At 35.0% G+C, this 23,825-nt stretch overlaps 1 protein-coding gene, 1 long non-coding RNA gene and 1 other non-coding gene across 3 annotated transcripts; 1 reads left to right on the top strand and 2 right to left on the bottom strand.

Moving 5' to 3' along the window:
- Window positions 1-3,445: 3,445 nt before the first annotated feature.
- LOC148848987 (uncharacterized) lies at window positions 3,446-4,230 on the bottom strand. The gene is made up of 2 exons (XR_016101335.1): window positions 4,015-4,230; window positions 3,446-3,840 (listed from the first exon to the last, which is right to left on the bottom strand). It is a non-coding gene; the product is annotated as an uncharacterized LOC148848987 (long non-coding RNA).
- A 1,071-nt stretch (window positions 4,231-5,301) lies between these two features.
- Window positions 5,302-5,838, top strand: LOC148848986 (auxin-responsive protein SAUR21-like). Its single transcript, XM_088948479.1, has one exon. The coding sequence runs from the start codon at window positions 5,381-5,383 to the stop codon at window positions 5,687-5,689; it is 309 nt and encodes a 102-aa protein (XP_088804605.1). The 5' UTR covers window positions 5,302-5,380; the 3' UTR covers window positions 5,690-5,838.
- A 12,331-nt stretch (window positions 5,839-18,169) lies between these two features.
- On the bottom strand, window positions 18,170-18,240 carry TRNAG-CCC (transfer RNA glycine (anticodon CCC)). Its single transcript has one exon. It is a non-coding gene; the product is annotated as a tRNA-Gly (tRNA).
- Between the last annotated feature and the right edge of the window lie 5,585 nt (window positions 18,241-23,825).

The raw sequence follows: 23,825 nt of genomic DNA, 5'->3' as shown, positions 1-23,825 counted from the left end.
ACCTCTCCCTCGGCTGCAAGGAACAGTGTTGCACTCTCTCCTTATATGGATCCCGGGAATTAAAGCCTTTTGCAAATCATTTCGAAACCATAATATATATACTTTTATATCTCATATAAAACATGTTTTGCAAAACAAATCTCAACGATTGAAATCAGTTGCTGGTAGTCTTGGTTTCCATTAGTGAGAGTGCATCCCCGATCATTATCTTTATCCGACATAGGGGTTGATCCTATCACTATGATCACCCACTCAAATGAATTCTCAGACTGTCCCAACATACCCAGGTTTTGACCCCCGCTAAGGATCTCACTGATTGGTACATCAAAGACAGCCCAATCTGACAACTAGTGCAATATCATAATCGAGTCTAGGGGTCGGGTGTAACTTTCCAGTTTTGCCCATCAATCTCCAAGGTTTAGGGCAATACTGGAAATCTGGTCCAATTCAAAGATTCAATTAATCCTACACTGTATGTGCCTAGGGTCTCACTCCGGTGGCTGAGACAAGCCACCCCAACCGACTTGGTGGCGCCATAGTGTCAGCCTTGTCAGGATAGGTCTCCCCAGACCGACCCACTGGCTGTGAACATTCTAAACTAACACGAGTCCCATTAAGTGTCCAGTTTAAAGGTATTACACAGAAACATACCAAGGGAACATGAATCAAATATGCACTTTTATTCATTTACAATAAACTCATAAAATACATCATTTTGATTGAAGCTAAGGGCATACAAAACTGTCTAACTAGCTCTACCCCTGCCGTTAACATCCGTTAATATCCCCTCAAATCCATACACATGTGAGACAACGTGATGTATACAATTCTTTTAAAATCCAATATTACCCTCCGTCCCACTTTTGTAAATCAGGTGAAAATCATTGCCTATGAACAAATCGTTGCCTAGAACAAGTTTCTGAAGATTAGTGCATCCACAGGCAGTAACTCGTAGTCCTTGATCAATTGAAGTCTGTGGGAGAGAAGTGAATGAGGAGAAGAAAAGTGGAAGAGAATAAGGCAAAGAGGAGTAGCATAGGCAGAGAGTTGAAGTGATTGTTGGAGAAAAAGAATAGGAGGAAGAAGAAAGATTGCAGAGAGAGAGAGGGAGGCAAAGAGATCACATCTTGCTTCTTATCAGTCCTCACAGAGATCACATCTTGGTTGTTGTTGCTTCATACCAACCAAGAGATGGAGTTGTTGCAGGGACCAGAAATGATGTCAAGAGCTGTGAAGCCAACCCCGAACACTGGAATGGAGATTAACCCCGAAAGAAAGTGGCTCAAACAAAAGAAGGCACTAAGAAGGAGAGCTTCATACCTCATAGATCATCAAGGAAGAAAATCTAGACTCTCACTTCAATCCTAACTGCTCAAAGCAAGGTTGCTTGTGGTATTGTTGATGTATTACCTTATCTAGAAGGTTTTGGACAGCAGCTTTACGGGCAGAGCCATTGCTGAACTTAACAAATACGAGCCATGGGAGATTCATGGTATTATATATCATCTTCTACTACCCATCAAGTTCTAATACTCGTATAAATAAAAGGGCAAGTTTTTTAAGTACCCCTAAGGTTTAGGAAATTTGCAAATTCTATCCTTACCTTTTACATATTATCTTAAATTATCTCCAAGTTCTCTGACAATTACAATTGACACCACTCCAAGTTTGCTTTTTCTTAGGCGTAAAGAAGGGAGAGAAAAAGAAATAAAAATAAAAGCTGAAAGGGCATGGAGAACGGAGGCTTCAGCTGGATTTGCACAGGCAACATAAAAAGCAGACACGACATAGAGCAAGGATTGTGAGATTATGACCTCTATAACTTGATTTATAGGTGATGTCAAAAGTTTTTTTGATTTTATCATTTTAATCAGATCAGCTAAACTCTTGAGATCTCCGTCTTTTAGCCCGAGCTTGAATCTGCTAAGCTTCGTTGCTTGAAGATTATATAAAGAGCAGTGTTCACCATTCTGTTATGGTTATATTTTGACATTGTAATCATAAAGAGGATTTTAGGAATTTAAAAAAATCAATCACGTGATGTGACATGTGAATAGAGTGAGATGAAAAATTACTAATAAGGGAGGTTTTAGACAATTGTTAGAAAACTTAAAGATAGTTTAAGACAATATGTAAACAATAAAGATAGAGTTAGTTGATTTCCTGAATTAGGGTACTTTAAGAAATTTGTCCTAAATAAAATTTCACATGGATTCTGGAAAAAAAAATGAAGTGAAAGGGAAGATGGGAGACAAAGAGTGATAATTCTTCAGCCTCTAGGACTGAAAGTATCCGACTGGGCTTCAAACAAATAGAGCTACGGAACTAGGAATTGGAAGGCCACTAGTAAAAGATTAGGAGATTTACAATTCAAAGATGGTTGCACTTGTGGACATGAAGAAGACTCTAGTGAGGACAGGAAGATTTTCAGAGATAGAGGATTGTTTATTTTCTAGCGTTTCGTATAGATATTGTATTTGGTTAGATTTAGTAAATTAATTCAATTATTCATGCGCCACCCCATGAACGTATAGGATGAGTGGGTGATCTCACGGATGTTCCAGGAGACGGGTGGTGTTGTCGCTGTAGGAGAATCTTCAGTTGCCCTTCTTCTCATCTATGCCACCGATGACAGTTATGTTTATCACAAGCCCAAGGAGCCCAGTTTTGGCATTGATTCTGTAGATTTCAACCGGTAGCCGACAGCTAACGAGTTACCTATAGCTGGAGTGGAAACATGTGTCCAAATGTTTCAATTGACGAACAAAGGGCAATACAGCAATACAACAAAGGACGTTATACTTGATCGTATTAGAGGGCTGAAGGCAGAACAACGTTTCAGTTGGCTATCTAGTTGTGGGATTGATCAGTCGTAATTTAGCTAGTGATTCCATATTCCCAACCCAATATTTGTTTGATGGAAAATGGAAATGAAGGCAGAGACAGGAGACGAGAAATGGAGGCGGAGGCAAAGATGAAGATGGCTACAGAGACCGGTTCAAAATCGTTCAAAATATTCATTGGATTGGATTGGACCTAGTCCATTTATAATAGATTCACATTAAACTGGATCGGATTGGACCAAATTCAATCCAATTGAAATCCTCACCGCTAGTAATATTATTAAAGAGAGACAAATTGACTCTTGCGTGTGGCGAGGTTACTTGACAATTGGGTGAATGGTGAGACCTACAACTTTATGAATCACCAAATATGTTGGTTCATATGCTCTTTAGGTCTGTTTACGGACATTTCTCATCAAGGATTAACGTAACAGCTTTACTTTGTCTTCTTAACCATTCACCGATGCAATGTGAAGGGCAGCAAACCGTCGTGGTGGTGTTTGTGTACAAACTAGTAACAACCGGATCCCATGGTAATGGGCCTTTGCCAGATTCAGGCCCATAGCCATTGTTGATCAATAGTATCTATAATCTACAAGATAAGAAGTTGCAAATCCAACCATAGGTGAACAAAGCCAATAATTAAAAAAAAAAAAAAAAAAAAAAAACAGATTATGTCTAATAAATAATAACAGATGGAAAGGGAAGATTTGCTATTATATTTCCAGACTAAGCCTTGGGAGAAATTTTCCCGGGTCCCCCCTCCTCAACTTCAAGTGCAATGTCTTTCGTTTCACCAAAAGCTACAAAAATGAAGAGTTTGGCTTTTAATGCTGGCCCATCCTCCATTAGCTTTGATTTAAGAATTTTTCTTTTGGATCCGAAGCTGCAGAGCCTCTTGAGCTTATGGGCTGGCTCGTCGCTCGTGGGCTTGTGGCATAGAATGACAACCGAAGGAGCTTCTATGCATTGATTCAGTTTTCCATGGCTGACCTTCCTGAAGATGTTGTGTTACTCTTCTAACAAGCCATTCAAAAGATGGAAGAAAGTGTCTTCTTTGCAAGGAATCGTTAGGCCACCCATTGGATGATCAAACCCAAACTCTTCCTCGACCTGACCTAACAATTCTTGGAATGAAGGATAATTCAAATAGGATACTGGAATAACAAACCTCCTCTTTTCTGCTTCTCCTACATAGACCGCCAAATGACCCTTGGGAACATTGGCTGTTGTTGACCAAAGCGATTGGTTCCTCCCTCCTGAAAGAGAGCGGCGAAGAATCTCCTTTGTATGAAGCAAAGCAGGCAAGCGGAAACCCATGATTTGCAAGGTTACTTGGCAAAAGAAGGATTCACAAGATATTGATCTCGAAGATTGCTAGATGAACGTCCACACTACTAGATGTGTAATATATATATAGAGAGAGAGAAAGAGAGGTAGACCAATATTGAAATGTTGTGGCCAGTAGGCCTTATATTCTCAAAAGAGTGACTAGCAGGAGAGCCCACACTTTTCATATTAGGCCTTGTGAGGGACATGGTACATGTGAAATCATTTTATTTTGCCTTTTAACTCATTTACAAAGATTTGTTGAGAGTGAATACACAACTTACTAATACATCAGTTCATGTCCCATGTCCCACTGAACCCACTTGAATAGACATGAAGAGTGGACAACTGATGGTCTTCACATGTGCTGCTCCACTCTCACCAAATACAATGAGCTGACACATATAGTCTTCGTGATAACCAAATTGCACCTCTAAAACTGAAAAAGGGGACCACATATGTATCCATATAAGATCTGATAGTCGTACATAGAAAAATCTTCCGTTTGACCATCAAACAGCTCTCTGAGGCCCCTAAGAAAGGATATATATACCACAGCCGGACAAGTCCCACCAATCTTGATAATTGACTGGGAAGGCAAAGCCATGTGAAACCATGACGTCATGACCCATGTCCCCCCTCGTTGCCATGCATGTAACTACACGCTTGTCATCAGTTATTAACAAATTTATAGTGGGATTTGGGCAACGAGTTTACCGTGGGTGTAGGTTTGTGCCTATGAAACTCTACCCACTAGTTTAAACCGATACTAACTTTGGCCAAGAAGTGGCTTGTCTTTGTCTAGTGACCACTCGTCATTCTTTAATAGGTCTGTGACTCAAACAAAATGTCAGAGTTAGCTGTGTCCCAAAATCAAAGGTCAATTCTGCTTTATAAGGGCCTCTACTTACCTACCAATTCATGTGGAAGTGAAACAACCATACCAGACCTAATTAGAGAGTTGGGAGCAGAACCATGTGAAACCCTTCTTAGTTATTTCCCTTATCATGGTTACAGCTGTGTCTTCACCACTCATTAAATAATATTTTGAGAGGATTCCACTTCTATCTGGTCCATCTATATATATACACGCATACCATACTTCGATGCCATCTCACATCAGGTCTTTACTTTGCAAATTATCTTTATTCTCAAAGTTATTCTTCTTCTTCTCCTTGTCGTTCTAGGGATAACTGAGCATAGAAGCCATGGGCATCCGCTTGCCTAGATTGGTTCATGCCAAGATGATTCTTCGACGTTCTTTTCTTACTGCAAATCAATCAACTTCATCAGCAGCAGCCACAGATGTCCCGAAAGGCCATTTGGCTGTTTATATTGGAGAGACTCAGAAGAAGCGGTTTGTGGTTCCCATATCCTATTTGAACCACCCTTCGTTCCAATCCTTGCTTAGTCGGGCTGAAGAAGAGTTCGGATTTGATCATCCAATGGGTGCTCTAACAATCCCGTGCCAAGAGGATGCCTTCATAAATCTCACATCTCGGTTGAATGGCTTATGAGTATTAGCAACCATCACGTTCAAAATTTTGTAAAGCCTAGGAGTAGCCATTATATGTAAATAGCTTTCTTATGCAAGAGAATTGAAGAAGAGCCCTTGTCGATCATCTCTAAAATTATACAATACAATTTTCTTTTCCTTTTGTCTTTATCCTTGGGCATTAGTTAATGGTTTTAATTTATTCAAGCTATTTTCTTGTTTTCTAGTTACTCTCTCCAATTATATAGGGTGTTTTAATAAAAACTAAAATCTAAGGTAGGTTTTTTTAAATCCATGGTGTTTCAATACATAATTTATTTTTAAATTAATAAAAAAGTAAATTACAAAAACCTCCCTGTGTTAAGTGATTTACCTATTTTTCAAAATTGCAAGTTGAACGGGACTTAGCCGACTTTTTGAATAGAGATCACAAATGCTCTACATATATGCATATCTCAGCGTGCATTTGGAAACGAGATATTTCCAATACACGATTGGGATATACTGTAGGGCGTTAAATGCTGGTAATAGTACTCAGGCCGTCGGCTGTCAAAGAGCCTACCAAGGATGACGGAAATAAAAGGTTAATCATATATATTCAGTCTTAAAACTTGAGTGCGACCATAGGCAATTTTGGTTAAATTCTTAAGACTGAAATCAGTACTTACGACTGAAATCGTTACTAAAAAGTGTCAAAATACTAAGGTGAAATGAGTTGTATTCATTAATAAAAAAGAGGGCAGCCAAAACTCAAAAGTCAAACTAAGGGTAAACTGAGTATATGTTTGGCATCAATGTTGCAGATACAGCACCATTTTTTCAGAAAACGTGTTTTTTTTCTCTTGTTTAGAAATGTTTCTATCAGATAGGGTGTTTCTTGGAACAATAACATTTTTTTGTTTGTTACCAGTGCTTCATATCTGTTTTCAGCATTGGTACCCATTATAGAAAGTCTACGTCACTACCACCTCATATTCTCGTTGGCAGCAACAACTTTCAATTTGAGAAAACATTGAATTCGGTGTTGCTCCAAACCATGCCTTCTCGATTTTCAAGGTGTGGCTTGGAGCACTGTTTTTTATGGAAAAAATGGTTTCAAGTATATTAACATTTCCTAGAGCACCGATTTTTTCAACATGGCACTGATGTGTCACTATTTTTTGGAGAAACGACATCGATGCCAAAATAGATGCCGAATATTTTAAAATTATTGGAAAATGACATCATCATTTTCTGTAATGTTTCAAACATCAACCACATAGAAGGGATATAGATGCCATCGTGTTCTTGGGAGTTTTTTGACCCATACAAAATATAGGAGAGGTTTAAGCAACTGTCACAAAACACAAGAGAGGTTTTAGCAATTTTCCCTTCGGTTGTATTTGGTTTGAAAGAAAAAATAGGGAAAGGAAGGGAAAGGTGGAGAAACCTTTACAAACCTTATATGAATTTCCCTACGTTTCTCTTCCTTTCCCCACTTTTTCTTTTAAACCAAACATAGTCTTAATAAAAAGATTGACCGGTAAAGTGATGCTAGGGCAATAATGTAATTCCATAATCCCTTCCATAGACTATTTGCATTCTCCACTCAAAACACCTCTTCGTTTATATTTACACTAGACCTATTAATGAGCTGGGTATTTTGATGGGCCAGCCTGGCCCGACCCATTCTAAATTGAGTTTGGACATGAATTTAGGCTTGTGGGTTTAAACTCAGGTCCAAAACATCAAGCCCTTTCTGACTAGGTTAAGGCTTTCTAAAAAATGCTCAACCCGAGCCCGAGCCCAACTTCATAATATATTATATAACAAAAAATATGTTAAGTCTTAGTGAGATCTTTCATTATTTTTGAGTTTTGAGTTTTTTAATATAAATAAAATAATTTTGTATTGAGTAAAAATGAAATAATCTTTTTTTCAAATTTCTGGCAGGTTTTGGGTTTTATATGAGGGTTGTGCTTAGGCAAGACCTAAGCCTGATGGTTGGGTTGGGCTCAAGCTCATGGTTGAATGTATTTGCTAATAAAAAGACAAGCTTAGACCGTGAACAAGTCCAATTTAGATAATTTGTGATTTAATCAAAGTCTCGAGTGAAAAAAAAATCTATTGGAAATGATCAAGAAGCATTGCTATTGATTTAAGCAAGTCTCGTTTTGATAGATGGACACATATCCATAGAAAAGACAATAATGTGTCTATTTGGAATCATTGATGTTGCTCCAGAAAACGGCACCACATCAGCACCATGTAGGAAAAAATGATACTCCAAAAAACAGCTTTCTGTTTGGAACCGTTTTTCCATAGAAAATGGTGTTCCAAGCTACGCCTTGGGAATTGGGAAGGCATGGCTTGGAGCAATGCCAAATTTCGTGTTTCCTAGAACTGCAACTCGTTGCTACCAATAGGGCAGTGATGTGGTAGTGGATAATGGGTAGAAGTATAGAAAATGTTTCCTGGAACATTGGTACCAAACAGAAAAAGTTGTTGTTGTTCCAAGAAATGTACTACCTGACACCAACGATTCCAAACAAAAAAAAAATGCACCATTTTCTGAGAAAACAGTGCTCCAAGCCACACATCAACAAGAAAATGATGTTGCATCATTGCCAAACATATGCAATATCTCATGGTACAGTTGGTACTGATCTAATGCATGCCTCTTAATGGAAAATAAAAAATGGGATTTGTCCAAAACACCCCTAAACTAACAATAGAACAACAAATTCGAAATTTTGATCATTCATTAGCACTTTCTTTTTATTTTGATAGCTAAAATCTTCCATCAGCACTTGCAATTCCATCTTCTAAAACAAATTGCATTCCCTGTAGATATGCTTAATTAAAAAGGGTAAAAGACTACTTAAACCTCCCTTAATATCTCTCCTAAGGCTCTGTTCATTTTTCGACAAGTTACTTACCCATGTTCTTTTATTTCTCATGTAAATAAGACAATGACCATTTTAGTCATAAAAATCCATAATTAAAAAGGTCATTTTTGTCCCATTCAAATGTTGGCAACTTTCCCCCTAGGTGGGAAAGTTATTTACCCACCTAGGAGATGGATACCTTTACTCGGGTAAGTGATACCTAGAAAAATAAACTTTCTCTAATTTTCACATAAATCTAAAAAATGAACATCGGATTCTTGGTCAATGGGAACCAAAATCCTATTGACCAATTTTCCTCCCTCTCAAAATCCAAAAAAAGAATGCCCCATAAATACTAAGACAAACATTTTCTTTTTAAATTCGACTATGACCTCCTCTGCGGAGTGACTTAATCAGAGAAAAACTTCCCTTCCATTAGCTTTCCGTCCAAATTGCTTTATATGTAACATCATGTGAGAGTTAATTTTTATATAAACCCCTCATTGCCCCTTTGCTTGCATATGAACAAGTATCGATGCACAAGATCGAGGTCCCTGCTGGTTACAGAGCAATTGATCGGAGTTCCTTCTTTTGAAATACAAAACTGAGCAATTCATTTCATATTAGGTCTGCAATTCCAGTACTGCCAAACTGATTCTACAGATAGTCAGATACCATAGGATTAATATGAACATCCACCGTGTACAGAGAGAGTGAACGGTGAAGTGATTCAGAATATAATCAGTGTTTCGTAGTTATGCAAAAAAATGAGTATTAGGAAGCAAATCAAGAGATAGATTGGTCAGCTCGTAAAGCTCTTAGCAACCGGGAGAATAGCAGAGATAGATTTTGTGATTTTCATTTTATTTGTGATGCGGATGTAAGAGGAAGAGATACCCCCAGGTTTGTGTAGCTCGGTTTTTTTGTTAAAAAAAAAAAACACTGCTTTTTAGTTCGGTGGTTTTCTTTAAATTTAAAGAATTTTGAAGGTTAAAATGATATTTTCATTAATACAGTTAAAAATAACCTAGCCTTATTCTGACAAGGGAGATTTAAGTATTGAGAAATGAGAGGGGAGGTATAAGTATTTATGTTAAAGCTCAGGGGAGGTTCAAATCTTTTACCCTAATTAACATTATTACTAATTCTACCATTTATTTAAGGATGTGTTTGTTTTGAAGGAAAAGGAGGGAAAGACAGGGAAACCATTTATACATGTTTCCCTTTCTTTCCTTTCCTTTTCATACCTTTTCCTTCAAACCAAACATGGGCTAAGGGTTTCCAAACCTGCTCCTTCCATCATAATTCATAACTGAGGCAGTACCACGAGAACACTAAAGAATTGATCTTGGGATGAGGTTTGGTGAACCATTAATGTGATAGTCTTGCATATTTTGATTTGGCGTTTAAAGCTGACTTGATCACTCTTGGGACCAAACTTTGCTCAAAATGCGATATTCAGATTCACAATCATCTACAGTAATCCTTACAAAGTTCACATCCAATATTTATTAGTATTATGCCCTTTATTTCTTCCCATAAATAATTTTAAACTGACTTTGTTAATCCACATCCATTTCCAATTTGCCAAATGGGTTCTACTATTCTACAGAAGATGATTGTGTTAGGAAAGATTAATTCCAACAAGTTTGTCGATATTCAATATTCAAACCACCACTAATATATCTAGAATATCCTTCAGTCTCGAGATTCTAGTCATCATGAAAATTTTCTATCTCATCACAAAATGTACTAGTCCCAAATAGTTTATCATACCAAACACAGATCCCCAATTTCTTTGCCCCACTCAGATATTCTTAACAAGGATCTAAAGTGGCCTTTGATAAATCTGAAATCTAAAAGCTAAAAAGTTAAAAAAATATTATTTGCCTGAAATTTGAAAAGAAACATAGGTGTTTTTCTATTTTATAGAGGCTTTGATCCATAAGTTTGTTTGGATTGGATCAACCTTTTACCATCTGAAATTCATTGATTTTACTATTTTACCTCTAGAACATATTATTTGGAAATGTTGAGTTCAATTCGCATTATCTCATAAAAAGTAATTTTCAACTTCAAAATAATATTGAATTAATACAAATAAAAAATAATAAATTAATAATTAAAACTTATTAATTAATAAATGAAATGATTAAAATTAAAAAATAATTAATGACTATAAAAATATTAAAATAATTAATAATTAATAATTAGTAAAAATAGTTTATAATAATAATAATTATTATTATTATTATTATTATTACTCACCCTCTTGAGAGAGAGAACCGCCATCGTTGTAACTTGCAACTTACAACAGCGGTGGCGGGAAGCCAAGAGAGAGAGAGAGAGAGAGAGAGAGAGAACCACCACTGCTAAGAGTTGCAGCAACGGTGGTAGGAAGACAGGGGAGAGAGAGAGAACTATCGCCGTCTGAGTGCGTTAAGTGACGGGCTTGAGTCTTAAAATTTCAGATTTGTAAAAACTTTTCATTCAAATGCAACACCAAATATGTATTGCATCTGAAAAGTAGATATTTCAGACTTCAAACGTCTGGAAAGTGTTATCAAACACCACCTAAATTTCCTCTTGATACCATAAGAGCTATATACACTGCACTTAATCTCGGTGCATGTACTCTTCACATAATTTACATATTTCATATTTCAATCTCCAACTAACCAATGTTTGCTGATCTCTTCTTTTCCTTTTTGTAATTACAATGTTCTTATGATTGAATAAATCCAATTTCTGACACCTATAGGAACAGTATGTTCTGACCCTTTTGAGAATTGTCTAAGAAACCATTTCTTCTTGTTGAATTTCTGTCTTCAAGTCTTCTCATAGAGATAAAGACTATGCAAATGAATAAGTAGTTCCTCCAGCAAAAAGCCTTATGTTCCCTTGATTAACGGCCTACTTATCAATAACAAAGCGATTATGAGAGAGAGAGGATCACCTTTCACAATTACAAATAATACTTGTAAAAGAACCTGCTAAATGTATTTGGTCATTCCAAGATTCAAAGTATCGACATGTATCAGCCCATATCAGATGATACGTATCATTCTGGGACCCCTCCGGTATGCCCCTACAGTGGGTATGCTGGGGGGTCTAACTGGTTCAGGGGGTGGAGGAGCTCTAAACCAACTCCGTGAACTGGTTTTGAAAAAATAAAATAAAATAAAAGTAAAATAAAAAATGTATCGATTCACCCAATACGCCCCTGCCGGTGTATCGGGCGTATCGATATTTTGAACCTTGAATCCTTCTATAGCAAGCCAAATAACCAATTTAACTATAAAATGCCTTGTTACGTACATGTAATAGAATTTCTGCAATAGTGGGGCTTGTACTTACAGTGCACTTCTGCAGTAGTGATGGTATACAACTCTGGCAATCGACTTCAGATGACCGAAATTAAATGGTAGGAAGGCACTCGGATTTTCTGTTTGGGGTGAAATTCATGAGAAGAGCACACCAATCTCCATTCTTTAATTGAATGTTTTTCGAGGACCACTCATACTTGACAACAACCAATTAGTCTATTGAAATAGCTTTCACTTCTGGGTTATTGTTGTAGAATTCATCAGATCTGCAACCATTGTATTGTTGTGGAATTCATCAGATCTCTTTTTGCTACAATAAAACTGATTGGTGATGAAACTCAAATTGTTTGTTGACTTGAATTTGCATCGAGTATGGCATCTAAATCAGAAGCTGCTAAGTTCTGGCACTCCCCAGCATTAACGAGACTGGCCTGTGGAATCAATGGTGACACCTGACTGGTCTCAAGACAATAGATGAACTGGAACTGCAACACCTTTTTTTTAGCTAGTTTCCCCCTAATGGTTGCAGGGAGTAACGAACATTAGGATTTGAGGAAACAGAAGATAAGGTATAAGAATATTCAAAAAATATGAAAGACAGGATTACCAATCTTTATATACCAAATCATAAAAATGGAATCTAATGCAAGTGGTATGCAACTATGTCCACCACCCTAGGTCTTTGTGTCGGGTTAACACTAAACAAACTGGATCTCTGGTATATCTCCATGACCCTTCATATAGTAACAGTTCTTGCAAATTGAGGAGGTAATAAGTAAACATGGCATGCATGTACTCATGATACATGCATTCGTTAATGAATAGCTCAAATCTGAATCATTTTTCCTCCTGCTTAATTTTTAGTCTGAAGGAGTAGGTCCAAGCTTGAATTTACTTCAAACAAATATTTGGTTGTTCACCAACAGCATCGCATGGAATGGGTGGACGTCCTGTCTAGTGTTTTACATTGCAACTCCCACTTGGTGACCCTGAAACCATGGGTTGGTGGATGATTAAAATTAGAGAGACAACCTCTTATGTTCCTTGATGAGATAGATCTTTAATTTACAGGCCCAATGACTACAATTTGCAAGGCAAAGACAAATGGGTGGTAGTGAAGGGATAGGAAATCCATCATATGGACGCTCAAAATTGAGGAATCAAGGGGGTGAATTTCAAAAATTTTTCTTTCCCTTCAACTGGGAATTGAATTCCCTATTTAGAAAATCTTATTTTCAATGATCATTCTTGAACCACAAACTGAACCAGATCTGAACCAAAAGGAGGAGAGAGAGATAATACCTGATACAGAGAAATAGTATCTCTCAATGGAGGTGTTCACGCCCAAGTTAGAAACCAAAATCTGCTCCCACTGAACATGGCGCAGTGCAAGGTGGAGCAAAATCAGTAATGTCCTTCCTAAGAACTTGATTCTTCCCAAGAATCACCTGGATGGCTTGTGAATACAACTCCTACCAATCTTTTCTCCAAAAGATTGGAATCAAGATCCAATCTAGATTTCTCCCAAGCAATGGAGATCGAACTACTATAGGCGGCGGCTGTAGAAAGGAGGCGGCTAGAAAGAATTTGCAAGGTGCAGAATTCTCTCCTCTGTGATCTCAGCTCTGAAGACAAGACTTGAGTCTGTTGGATGTTGTGTCTAAAGGCTGCCGCCCCCTCTTCCTTTTATAGACTTAAAGGGATCAGCTCTTAATCCCATTAGGAGTTGCTAACCCAAATCATATCTGGATTAAAAGTCCCTTTAAAATAAGGGATAATCCTTATCTTATCTGTAGATTAGATCAGCCAGCTCCTAATCTAATTAGGAAGTTTTCAAATCTAAATCTCATTTAGATCTTGGACTCTCTGAGTGGATAGGGTGTGGGCCCAATCCTATCAGCTGATCTTATCTTACAATTCGCCCCTTAAAGACTAATCAAATTACCCCAGTTCGAAATGGACTTAAGGCCCATTTAGGGTTATGTATTCATCAAGCCTTCCAAACTGCTGCCTAGTTGGGCTTCCTTGTATGGCGTGGGACCCAAACATTGATCTACACATTAACCACATGGGTTCAGCCTAGTCTTTGTTACAAGGCCTGACCGAATACACTGTTATGGACAGTGCACCCCCTGAAACCCATCAGATGGGCTCTATGGGCCCAACACTTTCCCTAAGTGGTCCCTGGGCCAAGCCATAATGATCATACACTGCCCGACAAGAGAGGACCTCTCCCTCGGCAGTAAGAAACAGTGTTGCACTCTCTCAAGTATGGATCCCAGGAATTAAAACATTTTTGCAAACATTTCAAAACCATAATATATATACTTTTATATCTCATATAAAATATATTTTGCAAAACAAATCTCAACGATTGAAATCGGCTACCGGTAGTCTTGGTTTCCATCAGTGAGAGTGTATCCCCGATCATTACCTTTGTCCGACAAAGGGGCTGATCCTGTCACTATGATCACCCACTTAGATGAATTCTCAGACTGTCCCAACATACCCAGGTTTTGACCCCCGCTAAGGATCTCACTGATTGGCACATCAAAGACAGCCCAATCCGACACCTAGTGCAGTATCATAATCGAGTCTAGGGGTTGGGTGTAACTTTCCAGTTTTGCCCATCAATCTCCAAGGTCCAGGGCAATACTGGAAATCTGGTCCAGTTCAAAGATTCAATTAATCTCACACTGTGTGTGCCTAGGGTCTCACCCTGGTAGCTGAGACAAGCCACCCCAACCGACTTTGTGGCACCACAGTGTCAACCTTGTTAGGATAGGTCTCCCTAAACCGACCCACTGGTTGTGAAAATTCTAAACTAACACGAGTCTCATTAAGTGTCCAGTTTAAGGGTATTACATAGAAACATACATAGGGAACATGAATCAAATATGCACTTTTGTTCATTTACAATAAACTCATAAAGTACATCATTTTGGTTGAAGCTAAGGGCATACAAAACTGTCTAATAGGTAGGTCATCCTTCAACAAAACACAATGGTTAGCTAGTCATTTTACAACTCATTACGATTATTGAAACAAAGGATTGGAAATGAAATAATCAGTTCCCCACCATATCTCCTTTTTTAACCACTCATGCACTCCAAGGAGATTTTTTGTCGTGTTGTTATTTCTACCTCTCTCTCTTTCTCTCTCTCTCTAAGGGCTGGCAATCTTGACCCAACCCATTTGACCCACCCAACCCACCTACCTTAGAATCCACCCATACCCACCCAATCTATTGATGGATCAATATGAGTCGAGCAACCCATTAGGGTCAGTGGAAAAGGATTAGGGTGGGTTGGGTCGAGGGTACCCATTAGGGTAAGGATGGGTTGGGTCAAAGTCAACTCTATCTATATTCACCAAATCTCAAAAAATGTAAGTTGTAGGTATTCAAACCCAAACTTCCTAGCATGCCAACATCTTATTACACTTCCAAACCATTATGCCAAATTTCATTTTGAGAATAAAAATGAAATAAAAAAGATTTTATTAACTTTCATATTCACATGCAATTTTATATAAAAGCACTTTTACAAAAGCAATTTTATAAAGTAATTTTATGAAAAGAACTTTTATGAAAGCACTTTTACATAAGTACTTTTATACAAAAGTATTTTTATAAAAATACTTCAAAAGTACTTTTACACGAAAGCACTTTTACAAAAATACTTTTATGAAAGCATACCAAAAGCACTTTTATAAAAGTACTTTTATGAAAGAACTTTTATAAAAGTACTTTTTCACAAAAACACTTTAATGAAAGCATAAAAGTACTTTTACACAAACACTTTTATAAAAGTACTTTTGTGGAAGCACTTTTATGAACGCTTTATGAAAGTAATTTTATGAAAGAACTATTATAGAAGTATTTTTGTGGAAGTACTTTTGTGAAAGCACTTTTATAAAAGTTATGCATTTTTTTTGCATTTTTTGCAAATTTTCTGTTGTTTTATGTTTTTTTTTGTAATTTTTTGGTATTTTCTACGTTATTTAAATTTTGGTATTTTTCTACATTTTCATTTTTTTTTTGTTTTCTTGCAATTTCTACAAATTTTTTGTGCTTTTTTGCATAATTTTAGCATTTTTTGGTGTTTTTCATGCATTTCCTACAAATTTCTGGTTTTGTTTATATATTTTCTGATTTTTTTTTCTGCAAAAGTTCTGAGTTTTCTATAATTTTTTAGTATTTTTTGTATTTTTCGTAATTTTTTTGTATTTTTTTTACAATTTTTTGGTATTTTTTTGCACTTTTATAATTTTTCTTCAATTTTCTGCATTTATCTATATTTTTTGCATTTTCGGGTATACGAGTTGACCTGACTCGTTTTTGTCATGTGACAGTCTTGAGAGAGATCATTCTCTCAAAATTTATTATTTTGCATGTACGGGTTTTCCCGACCCATTTTTGTATTAATAAGTGAGGGTAGGTGGGTTAGTATGGATGATGGTGGTTAAAAGTCAATATGAATGGGTCAAGTGGGTCAGGGTGGGTTATGACCATTTAACTGGGATTGATGATGGGTCATGGTGAGTTGGTGGGTCAATATGGGTGAGTTGATATTCAACCCTTACCCAACCCACCCATTTGCCACCCCTACTCTCTCTCTCTCTCTCTCTCTCTCTCTCTATCTATCTATCTATCTATCTATCTATCAATCTATCTATATATATGTCCATATGTTGAAAGAGTGTGCATCCATCGGGTGTAGGCCTTCATCAGCCTCTCCATCATTTTAAAGTTGAAGAAACTTCACCTGAAATCCATATCAAGTTACCAAAATTTCATCTTTCGAGTAACCTTAAAAGCCATGGGTATCCATTTGCCTAGGATGGTTCATGCCAAGGAGATTCTTTTGACGAGGAACCAATTACTTTCAATTCAGCAGAAATTGCCAATGTTCCAAAGGGACACTTTGCAGTTTATGTTGGTGAGACCAAGAAGAAGAGATTAGGCTGAATTTGAAAAGAGTACAAATACAAATATGTATAGTGCAAATATATATAAAATAGTACAAAATAATATAAATACAAATATGTACATATTTAATTGTATTTGTACTCCTTCCAAATTGAGCCTTATTGTTCCAATATCCTACTTGAATCATCCTTCATTCCAAGATTTGTTAGGTCAGGCCGAGGAAGAATTTGGGTTCAACCATCCAATGGGGGGTCTCACAATCCCTTGCAAGGAAGACATATTCATAGATCTAACATCTCGTCTGAGTGGCTAGGCACATCAACGAGGCCAACCAAAGAAACCATGAGCTGCAGTTCATTCAGCTGACATACACAAAAAGAAATACATTATTGTGCTTAAAGCTGACTGGAAGGCACATAGTGGTTTAAACCAATATTTTCTACAACTTGGGGAAGTACCTATGCATTTGCCAATAACCACTACAATACTGTAATAACATCATTCAATAATTTCCTTTTTCAATTTATGCTCCATTTGGAAGGAGTACAAATATAAATATGTACAGTGCAAAATCTTATATATTACATTATTTTATATATATTTGTATTATATTCCTTTCGAATTGAGTCTTAGTACAAATGCAAATATATACAGTAGAAATTCATAAAAAATAATACAAAATATAAAGTTTTGCACTCTACATATTTACATTTGTACTCTTTCCAAACTGGGCCTTAATTACTTTAAGAGATCTTCTTTTTTTTCTGGACTATTTAATATATATAATAGATTCTTCTACTTTTTATCACATCTTTACAGAGGATTGAAAAGAGGAAGAAATTAAGGATACAATGTTCGGTGGAATGACGGAGAGGCAATGGCAAAATAATTGTTTTCATCTTTTTGATTATGGGATGCAATGTTCGTAAAAACTGTGAAATTAAGGATAATTTGTTCTATGCTAACTCAGCTTAAGTTCTCTTTGTAATGCCATTAATTCTGATCTCTTCAGAAAAATATTCCAATTTAGAGACCCACCTAACAACAATACTATCTAATGTCCAAATAACAAAATATAAATTAGTAGGAGATATTTTGTGGGTGATGACTCCACTGGAGCCTTGCCGATATGCCTCTACAGCCTATAGGGGTGTTTTGGGTCGGCGAGTGGTTCAGAGGATAGATTGGCCTTAAACCAGCCCCTCTGATCAATTTTGAAAAAAAAAAAACACGATAAACAATATCGATACAGGCCAATATGCCCCTGTATCCATATCTTGAAACTTGTGAGAATCTCAGCAAACTCAACATGCGCTCATTTGGCTGAAAAATAGAATGCTTGTGTCCAATTTTTAAATGCAATTTATCACTACACCAGATGCGCATCCGGGGAATCGAACCCCGGTCAGTACCGTGGGAGGGTACTATGATACCACTACACCAGATGCGCCAGCTTTTACTTGTAGATTTTTTTCATATTGAACGGGCCTTTATTTGATAGCAAGTGATTTTTTTTTTGTTGATTAAAGTTATTGGGAGAAGGAAGAACCCCGGATGTTGATCTCAAAGGTACGACAGAAAAACAGAAAACTTTGATGCCTAGCGTACGTAGGGTTGAAGGCATGGTTCAAAGCATCGATATCGGCAGATGTGTATCAATGCTTTATTCAATGTGTTTTTATTTTTTAATTTCATTTTTATAATTATTTTTTTATTATTTAAAAAATAAAATAATAGGTTACTGAAAACACCATTAAATAGATGTATCATATTGAAATTTTGAACCTTAAGAAGTTACAAATTTTTCATAGCTAATTAGTATATGTATATATATCTATACTATTTATCAAAGGGCGAATGAGAAGGTATTGGCTTTTGGAATTTTTCTTTACTAATATACCTCTCCTCTTGAATTTAATTCATCTCCATTAAAATGATAAAAAATATAAGTAAAAGAATACCATTAAGTACATTCAATTACCTCTCATTAAGTCTCACATTTAAGCAGTTGTTTGGCATCGTTGTCATTTCCTGGAGCAACGGCGCCACTTCAGCGCCACAATGGAAAAAAAACGGTTCTCCAAGAAACGAGCATTTGTTTGGAACCGTTTTTTCATAAAAAACAGTGCTCCAAGCCATGCCTCAGAAATCGGGAAGCCATGGCTTGGAGCAATACCGAATTTGGCGTTTCCTGGAGCTGTAGCTCATTGCTACCAATAGGGCAGTGATGTGGCATTGATGTGGCACTGGACAATGGGTACCAGTGTTGAAAGCATTTCCTGGAGCATTGGTACCAAACAAAAAAAGTTGTTGTTGCTCCAGGAAACGTCCTACTTGGCAAAAACAATTCCAAACAAAAATAAAAACATTGTTTTCTTAGCAGCACTGTTTTCTGAACCACACATTAGAAAACGGTGCTGCAATTGCAGCATCGATGCCAAACATATACTAAGTCTTTAAATAATCACATTCTTTCTCATTGAATCCAACATTTATACTTTGGTTTACTATCATTAAATTCCACTAATAAATTCATACACAACAATTATTAATGAAATAAAATTTTATATTTTTAAAATAAACCTAGAAATGAATTCATATTTTCCATCTAGGTCAAATGGATAATTTCATTATGTCAAATAAATAATACAAATCTAGAAATATAAAAATACAAAAATATAGAAAAAATTAAATTTTAAAAAATTGGACACATTTCTATTTTTATATATTTGTCATATTAAAAAATAAGTATGATAAAATAAACATAATTTTATTAATGATGGACATCAAATATATAACTTAAAACCGATGGGAAATTAAACCATCTTCCTATCTACGGGGTGGATTAATGGTTCAACCTTTCAGGCAAATAGGTTAACCCATGATGTATAATTAAAAATAATTTTAAAATAAAATAGTACAAAAAAATGAAACAATTTTGGGCACATCTATTATATTATATGCTAATAATATAAGCAAAAACAAGTATGATAAACAATAATTATTTTATCAATGATATAAATGAAATGCAAAAATTAAAACCAGTTTGAACATGAAACCAATTCCATATCTAGATGGTAGGTAGGTCAATGGTCTAACGTTCCAGTTCAAATGGGTCAATCAATGATGTCATAACTAAGTAACGGATATTAAATATATATATATATATAAATATAAATATATCTAAACTCAAAGAAAAATATAAGCTTTGTATAAAGCATTTTGATATAGTTCTATTGTTATGTATTCACCATATTAAACAAAAATAAATGTGAAAATAAGAATTACTTTTATCGATGATGAAAATGGATCAATCTATGATGTCATAACTAAGTATTAATTAACGAATATTATATATATAAATATATAAACTCAAAGAAAAATGTAAGCTTTGTATAAAGCATTTTGATACAGTTCTATTGTTATATATTCACCATATTAAACAAAAATAAATGTGAAAATAAAAATTACTTTTATGGATGATGAAAATGGAATACATGATTTAAAATCAACCGGAAAAGCAAAATGGTTTTCCATCCAAGTAGTGGGTTAGTAGTTAAACTATCCATGTCAAATGGATCAACACATGATGTTATTATTAAATAATAAAATACATAAAATTCTAAAATTGTAAAAAATTATTGATAATTTTGAATACATTCTATAATATTATATATTTACCTTATAAGAAAGTGTGATTAATGAGAACTATTCTCATTAACGATAGAAATGAGATAAAAATTAGGATAAAAAAATAAAGAGCATTAATGTCTAACACATGACCCGACTAACCATGTCAAATGGTTCAATAATTTAATAATACTTGCATAAATATTATATATAAGTAATTGATTTTACCACAATATTAAAAACCAATGTTCAAACAATATATTGGAATTGCATTTCCTCTTGGTAATAAGTAACTTTTAGTATCTCATAAATTCAATAATAAAATATAAAAATATAGAATTTTTATAAATTTTATAAAAAAAAATTGAATATACATGAATATTATATATTCCTCATACTAAAACAAAATTATGTTTGCAAAAAAATGAGAAATATTGTTAATAAATATAGAAATGGCTAAAGTACAAAGAAAAAAAATTAATTAATGTTTAGTCATAGTCCATTTTCTTTGTTAAATAGGTTAACAGTTTAACCAGTAAGGTCATTTGGCTACTAATTATTATCATCATCATTTGATACTGTCACGCGCAAAAATAAATGTGAAAATAAGAATTATTTTTATCGATGATGAAAATGTGATACATGATTTAAAATCAACTGAAAAAAGGAAAATTTGGTTTTTCCATCCAAGTGGTGGGTTAGTGGTTCAACTATCCATGTCAAATGGATCAACACATGATGTTATTATTACATAATAAAATACATAAAATTCTAGAAAATGGAGTTGGTAGATAATTTTGGGTACATTTATAATATTATTTATTCATCATATAAAAAAATAGTTTAATGAGAATTATTTTCATTAATAATAGAAATGGTATAAAAATTTGTATAAAAATAAAGAGCATTAATGTCTAACACATGACCCAACTAAACATGTCAAATGGTTCAATCAAGGTATATTCGAATTCGATTCAATTCAAAGATCTAATTGGATTTCATAAATATTGATTCAAATATGAGTCTAATCAAGATGTTGGATATCCAAATATGATATGATCCAATTTAATTTAAAAAACTAATAAATTATTAAAAGAAAAAGAAAATATAATAGTTGAAATAAAGAAAAACAAAAAATATAAGCATTTGTTTGAACTATTTTCATCATATAATAAGTTTACAAAAATGTAATATAAATAACATATTTATAAATAAATAAACAAAATGTTATATATATATATATATAAATTATATATATAAATAATTAATTTGACCATAATATTTAAAACCAATATTCAAACAATATATTAGAATTGCATTTCCTCTTGGTAATGAGTAATTTTTATTAGCTCATAAATTAAGTAATTAAAAATAAATATATAGAATTTTTTATAAATTTTATAGAAAATTTTGAACATGCATTAACATTACATATTTTTCATATTAAATAAAAATATGTTTGAAAAATAAGAATTATTATTAGTAAAGATAGAAATGACTTAAATACAAAGAAAACAATGAAATAATGTCTTAATCATAGTCCATTTTCCCGGTTAAATAGGTTAATGGTTCAACAGGTAAGGTCTTTTGGTTGTTGATTGTTATCACCATCACATTTGATATTGTCACGTGCAACACACGTACACTTTTACTAGTGCATATATATATATATACTAGTAATGAAGCACGTGCATTGCATGTAAGGAAATGCTCTCGATCCTCTCGATCTTAATTTATTGAATTTTCAATGTATCATATTTAAAATAAAATTTGAAAGTTAAGAAAAATAAAGTTTCAATGGTTATATTTCATATTTCTATGCAAATTATATAAAACTAAAAAGAAAATAAGTGCAATGTCTTCTATGATAACATATTTCTCTACTTATTTGCAATACTGCTTAACTTTTGAAGGTTGCCAATCTTCTTCATTCTCTTTCAATCTTGATCCTTTTCAATTTTTTGCCTTGAATTAGTTGATGTCTTCTATCCATGTTGTTGTTGAGTTACCTATTTTGATCATGTTAGTTGTTACAAATTTGTAGAGCTACGACCAATGTTTCTTGAAAGAATTTTGGGAGCCAAAAAGTTCACTCTTTTTCAGTGTTATCTTGTGATATATATACAAGTTTGATGGAGTCTCTTGCTCCTAATTTCATACAAAACTTTCTAAATCAAAAACTTCCTAAAAGCAACTTTCTATAACGAAAAAGACTTCCTAAAACTGCTAACTATCCAAAAAGAATATGTACAGAAAATATACAGAATATCTTCCTAAAAAACAAAGCTGCTAAAAACAACACTTCTAAAAACAAAGCTTCTTAGAAAATATACAGATTTTCTGTGAAATTTCTTGCTTAAAATAGGTGAAGAGGATCTCCTAGGAATCTCGCCCAATACTCCCCCTCAAGTTGGTGCATGAGGATTACGAATGCTCAACTTGGGAAGGGAAAGATCAAACTGCTTCTATCCGAGAGCCTTCATGAAAATGTCGGCAAGTTGTTCATCGGTACGTACGTAAGAAGGCGCAATGGTGCCAGATTGGAGCTCATTATGAATGAAATGACAATAAACTTCAATATGTTTGGTTTGCTCATGGAAGATAGGGTTCGCAACAATGTGCAGAGCAGCTTGATTATCACAAAACAAGCGTATAGGTTGCGGGTGAGATATACCCAAAGATGACAACAGACCTTTGAGCCACTTCAACTCACAACTGGTAGTATCCATTGATTGGTATTCAGCCTCGGCAGAGGAACGGGAGACAGTATGTTGTTTCTTAGTCTTCCAGGAGATGGGGGAATGTCCCAACATGACAAAATACCCAGTAAGAGAGCAACGAGTTAAAGGACAACTCGCCCAGTTGGAATCACAATAGGCATACAATTGCAGATCACTATCAGAGTGCAAAAATATCCCTTGACCAGGATGTCCTTTCAGATAATGAACAACACACAATGCCGCAACCCAATGATCCACACGAGGACACTGCATGAATTGAGTCAGGACATGGATGCAATAACTGAGCTCCGACCATGTAATGGTTAAATAAATCAAACGGCCCACAAAACGGCGATATCGTTCAGGATCATCCAGGAGCGCGCCATTAGCAAGGGCAAGTTTATGATTCTGAGCAATAGGAAAGTGAGTAGGTTTGGACCCCAATAAGCCAGTTTTTGTAATAATATCAAGTGCATATTTCCTTTGACAAATAAATATCCCAGATGGTCCGCGAGCCACTTCAATGCCCAAAAAATATTTAAGAACACCCAAATCCCTCATGTGAGAACAACGGTGCATGTACTGTTTAAATTTGAGTATGAACTTTGGGTTACTCCCACCAACAATCAAGTCATAAACATAAACCAAGACATGCAAGATAAGCCCATTCTTGTGATATATAAAT

Source organism: Nelumbo lutea, chromosome 6, assembly GCF_056320005.1.
Source record: "Nelumbo lutea isolate HS-2025 chromosome 6, American lotus-T2T, whole genome shotgun sequence".
In the NCBI taxonomy this organism is placed as follows: Eukaryota; Viridiplantae; Streptophyta; class Magnoliopsida; order Proteales; family Nelumbonaceae; genus Nelumbo; species Nelumbo lutea.
Note: the sequence above shows the minus strand (reverse complement) of the source record. Positions and strands in the feature narration are given on the sequence as shown.